We start from the raw sequence: 12,137 nt of genomic DNA on the forward strand, positions 1-12,137 counted from the left end.
GAACTTTGCGATGCATACAAAATCTCTAAAGTTAACTCCACGAATTGATTTCTACATCATTTCAATTGATTGGTGTTTACATTCAATTTTAAACCACAAACGTTATGTTTCGCAAACTCGTTGTGAAAACGAAACCGCGAAATTTAGTTGCTGTGAAAAATAGTTGGTTCACATTCTCTAGATTTCTGTCATCAAGATGTTTAAACGTATTTTGTCCATCCAGATTTAATGTTCAATTGTTGCAACCGTTTTGGGCAATACAGATTGTTTTATTGTAGAACATGTTCTAAAGCCTCCAATGTAGTGTCCTGCATGTTATAAACTTGGTTTTCTTTAAAAACATAGAACTTGTATTACTGATCCATGGAAATTCTGTCTTGTAGATTTTGATTTCGATGTTGCCTGCGGTATCATTACAAACACTAATCAAAATATTCAAACTCCTCCAGAACAATAAACATTGAAGTCTGCCAAGGTCGGGGCCTTGGGGTATGCCTTCTCAAATATAATATAAACAGCTTTCACAGTTCCAGTGTTATCTAATCTATATTAGTGTTACCTCTTGTATTGCATATTAGACTCACTCACATTTTGTTATTAGCACGATAAGCATTAGTTGAAGTTTAACGTTATGATACAATTTGTTTCTGTGGACATTTGCCCTGTCAAATGTTTCTTTTAAAGATGCTCCACCGCCGATAGAGCATACGCGAGACCCATCATTGAAAAATAACTGATACATATGTGTCTAAATAAGACAAACATGTATAAAATAACTTATTTTGCTTCTGGTACATGCACGATCAGTACCTCATTTCCATATTGGGTAAAGTGCTATGTATTTTTTTCGGAACGCAATTGATTATTTTTAATATTTTATCTTGAAGTAAAATTAGAAGCTGAAACTGTACAATGATAGTAATGGTGTAAAGTTAGTAGCTTTTATTACTGGAGAATAATTCTAATGCGCCTGCTCCTGATTTTGATAAAGAAAAAATATAAATACCATTCGTGAGCGGTGGAGCATCTGTATTATCTTACTTGTAATACTGCTAATTCTGATATACTAATGCATGTATACAATACCGTAGATTGAAATTAATTTTTAGATAATTCTGTACTAATAATAATAGTATATGACATCGGTACATCGCCCGCATAAGCAGTTAAAATGGATATGGCCTATGATTCAATGACAATCCCTTTTTCTTGTAGCATCAATCGTCACCGTCACACAGACGACCTACAGAGGTTATTGGAAAGAAATAAGTGGAGAAAGAAGCAATAATAAATCAATAATCATTATAATCTGTCAAAAAATTTTAACGGGTCATTATTGTTCAATAATCTATTGAGACCTACGAGTTTTAGTGAATTAACATGTAAAAGTCCTTAAAATCCACAGACAAACATTTCTGAAGCGTTTTTAACAGTGGTAATAATACATTGAAAATATCATCGGTTTCTATACAAAATATAAATATTAATATATGCAGGTGATTGCAATTGAGCACTGTTCCCACTGGACACAAACCAAGCGTCGATTGAGAGAGAGATTCTGGATTACCTATCTACAGATCCGTTATCCCAAAGGCATTAACAAACGTTAAATATACTAATTGACATCAATTGATCACATTTTTGATCGCGTTTTTAACCTTTACATATGCTGCCCAGCAAAAGGCGACTAAATTTGGGACTTTGCTTCTTTGGAGATAGGCGACTAAATTTGCATCTTATACTAATGAGCACTATAAATCAATTTCGTCACACATTTGACGTCACACGTGGCACGCTTTCCAGTCATCGCTCATATTTTAGCGTTCTGCCGAACAGCATGGATACATTTCTGTAGATCCTGTCTTCGGCTTCCACTTGCCGAAGGGTATCTTGCGCTCCATTGTGCTATATAGTTTAATATTTTTCTACTTTGTCCCGCATTACTGTTCGTATCCTATTATGTAATCGTGTTCGTTTTGTATGTCTTCATAAAGGGACAGATCGCCTCGAAAATTTGACAATTTTGTTTTGTCCACACGGTTGGAATTACTTCCTTGTCCCATAAATATTAATATAGTAATCCTGTAAAAAAATGTGAAATGCTAAGTGTCTTGATCATATTCATTCTACAATATATTATAGACATAAATATAATGTTGCAATACTGCCAAAACTCATTGCAAGTCTATGTGTTTCAATCTTTTGATGCTCAGAATACCAAATTAACAGTTTCCTTGACTTTTTCTGTATAAAGACTATGGCATACATAGAAAGTACATAGTAAAAGTGTTTTACCAAACATAAAGATATAAAAAGTTGATGTTACTTTCATCTAAAATGCACAACCATATATCAGTTTAAAACAGACACTAATTTTAATCATTGGATAATCTTTTGGATTCTGTCAGGATTTCTCTGTCTTTTTCCTTAAAAAAACCATCTTATGATACTAAAGTAAGAAAATTATATAATTGTGATTAAGGATGCATTCTAACATCTGAAATCTCTTGTGATTTGCTTCAATTGTTATCCAACACAAATACATTCAATGCAGTGTTTTTTCATAGATATAAATTTTGAAATAAAAATGAATGTACAATAAACATGTGCAATGTAGATAAGTATCAACAGTTAACATTTACAGGTAAATTTACCTGTTAACTCATTTAGGGAAAAAGACAATAATCACTTTTAAAACTAAAAACTACCCTACAGATAATTTCAAAATGTTGGCGCAGGCAATCTGCCCCTACAAACATGGTCACATCATATATAGTTAATTAATATTAGTTAATGGAAAATACAAGAAGACACAAAGTAAACAAATATTGTAATAAAGTTTAACGTAATTAAGGTGGACAATATTTATAACAAAGTATTGACAATAAATAGAAGTACTAAATCTTTCGTTTGGTATTTAATATCATTATTGTTACACACTTACCATCTTCATAATGTCCTTAATAGCAGAAATATTTTAATTCGTCATTTTTTTAATTATTAGATTTAGAGCGTCATGACAACGTGAGAGTATGTTTGTATTATTTTATTTATTTAAACAATTTGTAATCTCAACTTTTAAAATTATAGAAAGTCATTATTGCACAAGGTGTGTCAATTTGAAACTGATTTCTTCATTGCTGCTTTTTATTTTCCATGTAGAGATCTCTCATGACCACGAAAGGCGTGTCACATTTAGTCACTTCGATAACGATTATTCTGATGGGTCATGATAGTATAAGGTGTGTCATTCAAGTAACTTTCTTCCTTGTATGAAGTCTTGAAAACTTTTGGTCCTAACTTGTTTATGTATAGTCATACATTGAATGGATAGTTTCTAATTAACATGCTGTAAACCAACTAATTTTCAAGTACGATTAAACAAGTATTTTGCGGACAGGCAGAAATCGCAAATTAAATCATCGCGAAAATACGGTAGTTTACAGTGCGTTTTTGCGTTGCGATTTTCATTTTTGACGACCCTGTACAACACCAGTTGGCCATTTTTGATTTGCATTTTGAAAATTTCTCAAGCCTACATGTCGCTTATATAAGTAGACGGGATGGCCCATTGGTTGAAATTATATATATTATCACAAACGAAATGGACGGGATTGCCCATTGGTTGAAATTATATATATTATCACAAACGAAAGTAATACTATTGGGATATTCTAACAACGCTGTGATTTGCGAACAATTTACAATACGGTTATTGTATAAATATTGACATAATTATTGTAATTAATTGTAGTTCCTTATAAAAGATAAAAAGCAAATTGTTGATAGTTTTGATGTCCTTAATTTCAATTTTATTGGCCTCCTGATATACATGGTCACATGCATCCGTTTTATGTTGTTAAAATTATATGATATTATAATTGTTTAATGGTCACAATAACGTTTCTCTGTTTCAGAAAAGCTTGGGAAATCTGTAATTGACATTGCTGAACAGAAGTACAATACGACCAAGGAGATAACGATGGGGATACCGTTGGTCCCCAGAGTTCTGCCTTGTCTGCTGGCTCTGATTTCGATGTTTCTAGTGGTATTTTCGCAAAGTAAGCATCCGTCTTTGATGATAATCCTTCTTTGATAACATATTGCCTACAAACACTTTGTACAACATTTTCTCTATTTTTATTCGTTTTTGTCAATTGTCTTCCTCTTTATGCTTTGTTGTTCTCATTCTGCCGATTATAACTGAATCCATTGCAGTTTTGTTATTTATATTATATGCTAATGACTTGACCATTGGTCTTGCAGCACCACCAAGTGTAGCCGTCGCACAGGCAAACGTTTATACAAATCCTGGGACAACGGTCGTATTAGGTTGCTCAGTTAGCTCTACATTACCTATAACTTCCGCGTTCTGGCTACACGATCGGGCTGGTTCTGCAGTGACAATAACAACGTCTGGTGGCAGACATACGTTTACTATGGGTACCGCGCCATCGTTGACAATCACAAGCCCGACTAGCGCTGACACAGGAAACTACAGGTGTTTTGCTACGGACAGCGGGGGAAACGTCGGGCAAAGTGGCAACACCTTCCTAACAGTAGCCACACCGAATGGTAATATGATTTTACCAACAGCAGTCAAATGACGTTGAAATCTTGCTGAATTTTCCTTTAAGTCATGAAAACTACGATCACTCCTTGCCTAAAATATTATGCCTGTCGCAGTAGATATATCGTAGTATTTCTACCTTTATAGCGGTTCCGGTGGTGGAGCATCCACAGACTACTTACTCACTATTAGTCGGAAACACAGCCGTACTTGGTTGCGTCATTTCCGCCAATCCTGCCGCAACAACAGTTGTTTGGACGAAGACATCCGGATCCAATATTGGCACTATTTCCATCGACGGCACCAAGTACCAAAACGGAAACTCCGTCTCACCTTCTGTGACGATAACAAACCTCGCTCTGACAGACACCGGAAGTTACACTTGTGGAGCGACTAATAATTTTGGTTCCGGGGTATCAACTGGAGCAACACTTACAGTAACCGGAAGTATGTATAACAAGGTCTTTGAATTATTAATATATAGAGGATATTCCTTGGTTCTTGATCTTACCATTTATATTTCATCGAGTGAAATATTACTGGTATCCATCAAGAAACAAGGATGTTCTATTTATCACATCTGTTTTCTCGCTTCCATTTACAGAAAACCATCACTAGTTCCGATAAAGGTTATGCCGCCATTCCATTAAACAGATTTATTTGCCCTTACCATTATTAAGTCGTATTTCTATGAGCATAACGTCATATTTCGTGTAGAAATATGACGTCATTCTTGTGTATAAACTAATGACGTACCAATCAAAACTGATATTTCCATTGGAATGAAGTATATCGCTTTTATATTCATTTATATTTCGCTGCGAAAAATGTAATAAATGAATTTATCGTGGATTAAGTTGTTAAACCGCCGACAGTGCATCCATGAGACTCATCATTTGAAGTATAACTGGTGTTAAATTATGTATGAATGTTTCTACTTAACGCAAAAGACATATAATGTAAAAATATTTATTTTGCTTTTGGTACATGCGCAATCAGTAGGTCATTTCAAACAGGTCATAATGCCACGGAGTTTTGTCAGAAATAATTAAGAATATCTTTTCAATGGTAGTAATAGCGGTTAGTAAGTAACTTTTGTTACTGAAAAAAATCGTCTGTTCTTGTTTTTGATAGAGAAATTTACTAATTGTCAGCGGTGCAGCATCTTTAAGCATTAAACACAAACATGATAAAAATTATGATTCATTGCTTATTGATATGGTTGAATTTCCATCTACTGTTTTCTTAGAATCGGGGTAGGTAAATACATGTACACTGTAATAATAGCACATGTTCTACCATGCTAAGGTGAAATGAACTTAGACAATTATTATTTTTTAAGTTAACTTAGTTAATAATTAATATTTTTGGTTAACTTAGACAATAATAGTCGTTAGTTAACTAATCCTAAGTCAATAATCATTTCTTTAGTTAACTTAGACAATAAATGTTTCTTTAGTTAATTTAGCCAATAGCTATTTCTTTAGTAAATTTAAACGATAATTATTTCGTTGGTTAACCTAGAAATAATTATAACAATGTATTTCTTTATTTACCTTAGTACAATAATCATTTCGTTAGTAACGTAGAAATACTTATTTCGTTAGTTCACTTAGACAATTATTATTTCTTTTGTTAACTTAAACAATAATTATTTCGTTTATGTCCTACTTCAAAGTCGATTTCTTTTTTTAGTCCTTTTCTAGCAGCGAAAATACCATATAATGCAAGAAATATAATAACTAAAATTATCAATGAAATAAACCATAATAACCAAGGGGCGACAACTCCCATATCATACCACGATATCGAAGTTTTCAGATTGTTGATATTTCATTGCCTATTCATTAGCAAGAGGCGATAACTCGTACAATGTACATTGGACACTAGTCTTAAACTACAACGATTGATAATGCAATGCAATAATAATATGATATCGTCTATAAATATGGTAGCATCAATGATTTTGAAATAAAAAAAATCGTCATTTATTGCAAACAAAAGGAATGTCAAATAAATTTAATTTGATATGACGTGTAATATACTAAGAGTTTGTCGCTATTTAATACTTCACAGAATTTTTCACACATCAACAATAATGAATCATGTCATTCTATCTAGAATGCTTATACTGACGACTGTTTACCTTTTTATACGTAAACATGTTATTTCGCCTTTGTATATTGCAAAGTTTTCTGCTCTAGCATGTACATATCGATTGTGACGTATTTATTTTCCCTAAAATGTATGACGTTATGCTCATATACACAATACGTCACAAACATAAACCCGCTGCAATGACAGATATCTCGTTATTATACAAAGACTCAATATTTGTTCATTGCAACCAACGGTCATTTTAAAAGTGACCGAAAAACGACAAAGCTATCGATGGGACACATTGTTGTTCTCTATGGGACAATAATCACTTATATAGGCGATGGTATAGGATGCTCGAGTTATTCTCTACTTTATATTGTTGTTGGAAATGTGTTATTATAAACAATCTTACTTTCGGTTTACTCTCGCGAATTTCACGATAAAGGTAAATTTGAGAAAGTTCATCTCAGCGAATCAACTTCTACATCAATTATTCTGATAGGCCAATTGTTAAATCTGCGTATGTATCTTCGCGAACTTGTTTTGAAATCGAAATCCTGATAGTTAATAACCGCGAAAAAACGTTGTTTTACAGGATCAGACACGTTTTGAAAACATAACCAATAAGAAATACAAATATAATATATTTTGAATTAGTCACTATAAATGTTGAATAATTTACAGGCGTTCCTGTGCTCAGCGTCCAGTCGACTACTGCCAGTGCCAACGTCGGAGCATCAGCCACACTACAATGTAGCATAACATCTGCTTCTCCTAGCGTAACCGCTGTCTATTGGCAGTTCACACCCACCGGCGGAACGACAACACAGATCACACCGTCCACCAGTGGTTATACTGGAATAACAACCGCAAACCCGTCCCTGACTATCTCATCCGTTAGTACTGCCTCAGCCGGTACCTACACCTGCTTTGCCGTGAATAGTGCTGGAACCGGTCAAAGCCAACAGATCACTTTGACTGTCGTGCAATCGGGTGAGTACACTTCATCGTTAATCTTGTTTTGTTTGTATTTGCATTATGGTTGTTTTGTTAATACATTATTGAATATGACTATTAAAGACACAAGAAAAATGTTTTACTAATAACCCTTGCCAGTAACCATTGAGACATTAATGGAAAGTAAAAAAAAAATAAAAACAAAAGATCTGGTCAAAAACATACTAAAACATTGGCATAACTTCATGAAACATTTTCTAGTTCTTAACATGTGTTAAGAAAGTGTAGTATCCGTGGCAACGACAATATTTTCCTATCAATCTGTTAATGAATTATTGCAAAATAAATTAAAATAAGGCATATTTAACGGGAAGTTTTTGGGTTTTTTTTTAATTGTAATAACTATTTAAAGAGCATTTTAGCATGTCTATTGGTTTTTTTTTATTCTTTTCGTTTGTTGCTATAGAAATTAAAAAAGCCAACAATTTTGTGACGGAGATATCGCTATTGATATTACTTTAAATTTCAACCATGCTTGGCATTGGACATATATCTGTTTTAAAACTCACAAAATAAAGTCAGTCATCCATCTTTGTTTTTTTAAATTATCAATCAAAGTATCTTGTTTTTCATAACTTTTTTCAATAATTTTAGCATTTTTTGTATTATATTTTATATAGAAAAATTCGGATAAACTTTGTGTCTAATGGGTCTAGTTAATGTACCGCCGGACACGGTGTTACGTTAGTGCGGTACTAGTATACCCAGTTGTGATGGAACGTAAGTCTGTGTGATCTTTTTGAAAATAGTTAGAAAAAACATAATTCATATTACAAAAAGCTCTTTATTTGTCTGATAGAAATTATGCCGTTCTGTTGTAGCTATTTATCATCGAATGAATTGAGATGGCATGCCCATTAACTTGCCTTAGTGAGCAACATGGCACCTTTTGATATAAAGATTTGCTGTATTACGAACAGATAGCTGTCGGAATAACGATTATCACACATGTACCACAATATTGTTGAACTTATCTTGATAATCGATCATCAGGTTATAATGGCGACACAATGACTGACTAAGGCGAAAACCAAAGCGCATGGGTTGTAACATTTATATCAAAGGGAAGTAATCGTGCGGTCAGGTCGCAACAAAGGTAACAACAAAGAAGAATGAAACAAATAACAAAGAAAAGAGAGAGAAAAACCAAAACAAACGGGACACAAAACCTGCCGTGTAATGTTTTTTTCCATTGGATGTTTAAACTGTGGCAAACATCAAAGCATCTTGAAATGCTCTAGCATTTAATTTATCATCGAATGAATTGAGATGGCATGCCCATCAACTTGCCATACTGTATGCTATTGTGGTATATATTTGAAGTAAATAAGAATGTGTTAGATTTGCTGTTGTAGCTTCCCCTGACTGTCACTCACCCACAGGCTGCACACAGTACAAATGTTGGATCAAATTAAATAAACATAACATATATCATATTGAAAAAACATAATTTTTGTCCGATAGTAATTATGCCGTCTTACTTGTTCTGTTTCAGGTCCGCCGACTGTCTCCCATCCACAGCCTACTTACACTACAAATGTTGGTGGAACTGTCACACTTGTCTGTAGCGTTACCTCCACGTCAACCTTAAATAACCTTTATTGGGAGAAACTTGTTAATAATGCATATCAACAGGTTCAGATCACCACAAACATCAGATACAGCGGAGGATCGACATCTTCTCCAAATTTTGTTATCACCAACGCGGAAGCAGCTGACGCTGGCACCTACAGGTGTTCGGCGGTTAATGCATTCGGTACAACCAATAGTCAAACAACGACCACACTGACTGTTAACGGTAAGTGAGAACCATTGTCTATCTCAATATGATTGCAAGAACCCCATTCCCCTTATTAATTCTATTTTTTTTCTTCAAAACTGGAAACAATTATATCTAATACATGTATATATACTTGATATGTTAAATTATACGACAAAAAAATATTTTAACACCGCTTGTTTCGGAACAAGTATTCCAACTTCACAACCCAATCACTGCCACATACACAAGTTTTACACTTAAGACATGTTTTACCCAAACCACCATACATAGCTCTGCCAGCATTATTGCCAGCATTATAATGGTTTTAGATTAAAATTTACTTGAATCACCCGTAATAATTTCCGATTCACCAAGCCGTTTTGTCAGCGGGAGTGTGATTGTGATTGCAAAGGAAGCACAATATTCATTATCTTCCGACGCGGTTTGCAAAGGAAGCGCAATATTTATTATGTTTAATACCACAAGTTGTTTGAAAGAGCCTTTGAACTATTGTGTCTGCAAACAGCTGTCATCAACTGTAGAATATTTGGAGGTTATTGAACAACACTTTGTTTTACACTGGGTAACAGGTTCACCATTTTGTAGTCTACATTGGTACCCAATAACCCTAAGTCCATTTATAGATTAACATGAATATTTGTTCATGTTGTGAAGAAACAGCATGTCGTTCTTCTAATTGGATGAAACAAGAGGTCATTGTACCATAACACCAAAGGTCACTTATAATGAAGACTCTCCTCGGGTACTGAGCAACATGGCACCTTCTGATATAAAGATTTGCTGTATTCCGAACAGATAGCTGACGGAATGACGACTATTACACATGTACCAAAATATTGTTGAACTTATCTTGATAATCGATCATCAGGTTATAATGGCGACACAATGACTGACTATGGCGAAAACCAAAGCGCATGGGTTGTAACATTTATATCAAAGGGAAGTAATCGTGCGGACAGGTCGCAACAAAGGCAACAACAAAGAAGAATGAAACAAATAACAAAGAAAAGAGAGAAAAAAACCAAAAACAAACGGGACACAAAACCTGCCGTTTAATGTTTTTTTTTCATTGGATGTTTTAAACTGTGGCAAACATCGAGCATCTTGAAATGCTCTAGCATTTAATTTATCATCGAATGAATTGAGATGGCATGCCCATCAACTTGCCATACTGTATGCTATTGTGGTATATATTTGAAGTAGATAAGAATGCGTTAGATTTGCTGTTGTAGCTCCCCCGACTGTCACTCACCCACAGGCTGCACACAGTACAAATGTTGGATCAAATTAAATAAAACATAACATATATCATATTGAAAAAACATAATTTTTGTCCGATAGTAATTATGCCGTCTTACTTGTTCTGTTTCAGGCCCGCCGACTGTCTCCCATCCACAGCCTACATACAGTACAAATGTTGGTGGAACTGTCACACTTGTCTGTAGCGTTACCTCCACGCCAACCTTAACTAACCTTTATTGGGAGAAACTTGTTAATAATGCATATCAACAGGTTCAGATCACCACAAACATCAGATACAGCGGAGGATCGACATCTTCTCCAAATTTTGTTATCACCAACGCGGAAGCAGCTGACGCTGGCACCTACAGGTGTTCGGCGGTTAATGCATTCGGTACAACCAATAGTCAAACAACGACCACACTGACTATTAACGGTAAGTGAGAACCATTGTCTATCTCAATATGATTGCAAGAACCCTATTCCCCTTATTAATTCTATTTTTTTCTTCAAAACTGGAAACAATTATATCTAATACATGTATATATACTTGATATGTTAAATTATACGACAAAAAATATTTTAACACCGCTTGTTTCGGAACAAGTATTCCAACTTCACAACCCAATCACTGCCACATACACAAATTTTACACTTAAGACATGTTTTACCCAAACCACCATACATAAGTCTGCCAGCATTATAATGGTTTTAGATTAAGATTTACTTGAATCACCCGTAATAATTTCCGATTCACCAAGCCGTTTTGTCAGCGGGAGTGTGATTATGATTGCAAAGGAAGCACAATATTCATTATCTTCCGACGCGGTTTGCAAAGGAAGCGCAATATTTATTATGTTTAATAACACAAGTTGTTTGATAGAGCCTTTGAACTATTGTGTCGGCAAACAGCTGTCATCAACTGTAGAATATTTGGAGGTTATTCAACAACACTTTGTTTCTACACTTGGTAACAGGTTCACCATTTTGTAGTCTACATTGGTACCCAATAACCCTAAGTCCATTTATAGATTAACATGTATATTTGTTTATGTTGTGAAGAAACAGCATGTCGTTCTTCTAATTGGATGAAACAAGAGGTCATTGTACCATAACACCAAAGGTCACTTATAATGAAGACTCTCCTCGGGTACTGAGCAACATGGCACCTTCTGATATAAAGATTTGCTGTATTCCGAACAGATAGCTGACGGAATAACGATTATTACACATGTACCACAATATTGTTGAACTTATCTTGATAATCGATCATCAGGTTATAATGGCGACACAATGACTGACTAAGGCGAAAATCAAAGCGCATGGGTTGTAACATTTTTATCAAAGGGAAGTAATCGTGCGGATAGGTCCCAACAAAGGCAACAACAAAGAAGAATGAAAAAAAAAAATAACAAAGAAAAGAGAGAA

The 12,137-nt window shown here is 34.5% G+C and overlaps 1 protein-coding gene across 1 annotated transcript in view; it reads left to right on the forward strand.

Moving 5' to 3' along the window:
* The window catches only part of LOC138330277 (basement membrane-specific heparan sulfate proteoglycan core protein-like), a 37,415-nt gene that overhangs the window by 2,873 nt on the left and 22,405 nt on the right, over positions 1-12,137 (forward strand). The window contains exons 2-7 of the mRNA XM_069277769.1: positions 3,918-4,061; positions 4,267-4,575; positions 4,718-5,017; positions 7,355-7,663; positions 9,183-9,485; positions 10,843-11,145. Coding sequence (XP_069133870.1) covers positions 3,918-4,061; positions 4,267-4,575; positions 4,718-5,017; positions 7,355-7,663; positions 9,183-9,485; positions 10,843-11,145 — 1,668 coding nt within the window. The remainder of the gene's footprint in view (positions 1-3,917; positions 4,062-4,266; positions 4,576-4,717; positions 5,018-7,354; positions 7,664-9,182; positions 9,486-10,842; positions 11,146-12,137) is intronic.

Source organism: Argopecten irradians, chromosome 8 (genome assembly GCF_041381155.1).
Source record: "Argopecten irradians isolate NY chromosome 8, Ai_NY, whole genome shotgun sequence".
Lineage (NCBI taxonomy): Eukaryota > Metazoa > Mollusca > Bivalvia > Pectinida > Pectinidae > Argopecten > Argopecten irradians.